This window comes from Halyomorpha halys, unplaced genomic scaffold (assembly GCF_000696795.3).
Source record: "Halyomorpha halys isolate HHAL.00 unplaced genomic scaffold, Hhal_1.1 Scaffold102.1, whole genome shotgun sequence".
NCBI lineage: Eukaryota > Metazoa > Arthropoda > Insecta > Hemiptera > Pentatomidae > Halyomorpha > Halyomorpha halys.
Window position 1 is genome coordinate 1041659 of NW_027113828.1, and position 2092 is coordinate 1043750.

Sequence of the window (2092 nt, forward strand, 5' to 3'; positions counted from 1 at the left end):
ATACCATACGATACCATACCATACGATACCATACCATACGATACCATACCATACGCGCAATAAATATAAAAATAAAAGGGGTGCTGAAGAGGTTCGGTCTTCTGGGATCGCTCGCAAAAATATTAACAACCTCTTCTACGATGATTGGCTTCTTTGATTTTCAACAAACCATTCCGAGCCTATTAAAATGGAAAACTGTAAGCTATAATAGGAACAATGGAATCTAAAAAAAGTTCTTTTTTATTCGTCCCCCCATTATTTTTAAAGTTAAGTGTATAACGAATAATTGCGCTCATTGAGTGTTACATTTTTTACCGAAAAATCGACGTATATTAATGTTATCCTTTCAGAGGTGTGGTTGTGATCTTGTGATCCGTGGAGAGGTCAACTCAATAATGTTGTCTTCCTAATTATAGTCTTTCCAGAAAGATATTAATAAGTTCACTGTTTTCTATATTTTTTTCCCTTGGTTTCCAAAAATCTAGAGTCTGCTTACGCCCATGCCTTCCTTACCTCCCGTTTCGCAATTAGGTGGCCGGTTTTACCTGACTTGGAAAAAATTTACTTATATTGAACTATTATATCCAATAACTCTCGCTAGGATCTCAATATTTCATGTGTTTTATTTTTATCATTAATATTAATATATGTATGAAATTGAAACTTATTACTGCTTGATATAGAAATAGTTTGAGAGGACTTAAATGTGGATTTTCGAAAAATCTTCCTCTAAAGTACCTTACATTTTCTAATTTTAAAACAGAATAAACAGTTCTCATTGCTCGCAACAATAAATATTTCTCATTGCAAGCGACAATAAACAATGGTTAAATACAAAACACTACAAAATTTTATAAATAACCAAAGAATAAAAATAACATCCGATTCGAATGGAGATCGCCCAATGTTTCCGTTTGCATTACGGCTCCATTATCTTTTGTTAAACTGCTGTATCTTGGGAACACAATAGGAAAACAATTTATATTGGCTCTTCTCACCTAGAATAGCGAATATTCTAATAAAACCCTAAAATGTGAATTTTCATAGAATCAGAAAATTAATTTTTTATTCATACTTTTTATCTTCCCGGGTCTTTCGATTTATTTTTTAATTCGCAAAAATAGCATTTCAACACGAGCCCACCAATTTACACGGAACTTTGGATAGGTAAGGAGGGGGAAGAGTAAGTAAAAGCTGTGTGATGGTGTGCACAGCACAAGATTTTCAGGGTTACTAATCGATTTGTTTCGTTTTCAAGAATAAAACATATCTCTGATTCCATTTAAAGATTTTATATCCACAAAAAAAATATTTAAAAACCTGAAGAGCTTCTTGGTAAAGTAGCCCAACATTTTTATTTTTAGGAAAAAGGATATGATTTTGTTTTAGCATCTGTTAGCACCCTTCAGTTGGATTAGTGTTCAAAGAAATAAAATGTTATAAAGTTTTGGACTAGATTAATGTAGGAAGTTTTTTTTAGCTAATAAAAAAAATATCACTATAGTTTATAAAACATAATAAAAAAAAATATGTTGGAGTTTAACTAAATACATTAATCAATATCTAACTTAATAAGTTATGTTCATTTGATCGGTGTACGACCTCAAATCTAGCAGTAGGGAAGCATTGGCCTGCTAGTCTAGGCAACACCTGGCACATATATATAATATGGGTTTATTAATGAAGATAATGATACCTGGTGAGCGTCAGTGGCCGTGATGAGGTAAGCGTCTATAGGCGACCCCTGGACCGAGTGAGACCTCCTCATTTCGGCTCGCAGCTGTAGGACTCTCTCCGTCGTGTTGCTCCTGTTCGGGGGAGGGTCGTCCCCGATGTCGCACCTCTTCCTCGCCAATCCCAGGACTTTCGACGAGTCTGTCACCAGAAAGGATTCTGCAAAAAAACATTATATCTTATCGTAAAATCAATTGGATCAAAAAATATATATGTTTTTAAGGATAGCTAAGTGGAAACCGTACATCTCCGATTTATAGTAGTAGCAAAACATGTTACTACTGTGAATGTATATTAATAGCAAAGCATGTTACTACTGTGAATGTATATTAATAGCAAAACATGTTACTACTGTGAA

The 2092-nt window shown here is 33.9% G+C and overlaps 1 protein-coding gene across 1 annotated transcript in view; it reads right to left on the reverse strand.

Annotated features, from left to right (window-relative positions):
* The window catches only part of LOC106677538 (xaa-Pro aminopeptidase 1), a 66467-nt gene that overhangs the window by 15352 nt on the left and 49023 nt on the right, over nt 1-2092 (reverse strand). Inside the window, exon 2 of the mRNA XM_014415552.2 lies at nt 1697-1893. Within this exon, the coding sequence (XP_014271038.1) occupies nt 1697-1893 (197 nt within the window). The remainder of the gene's footprint in view (nt 1-1696; nt 1894-2092) is intronic.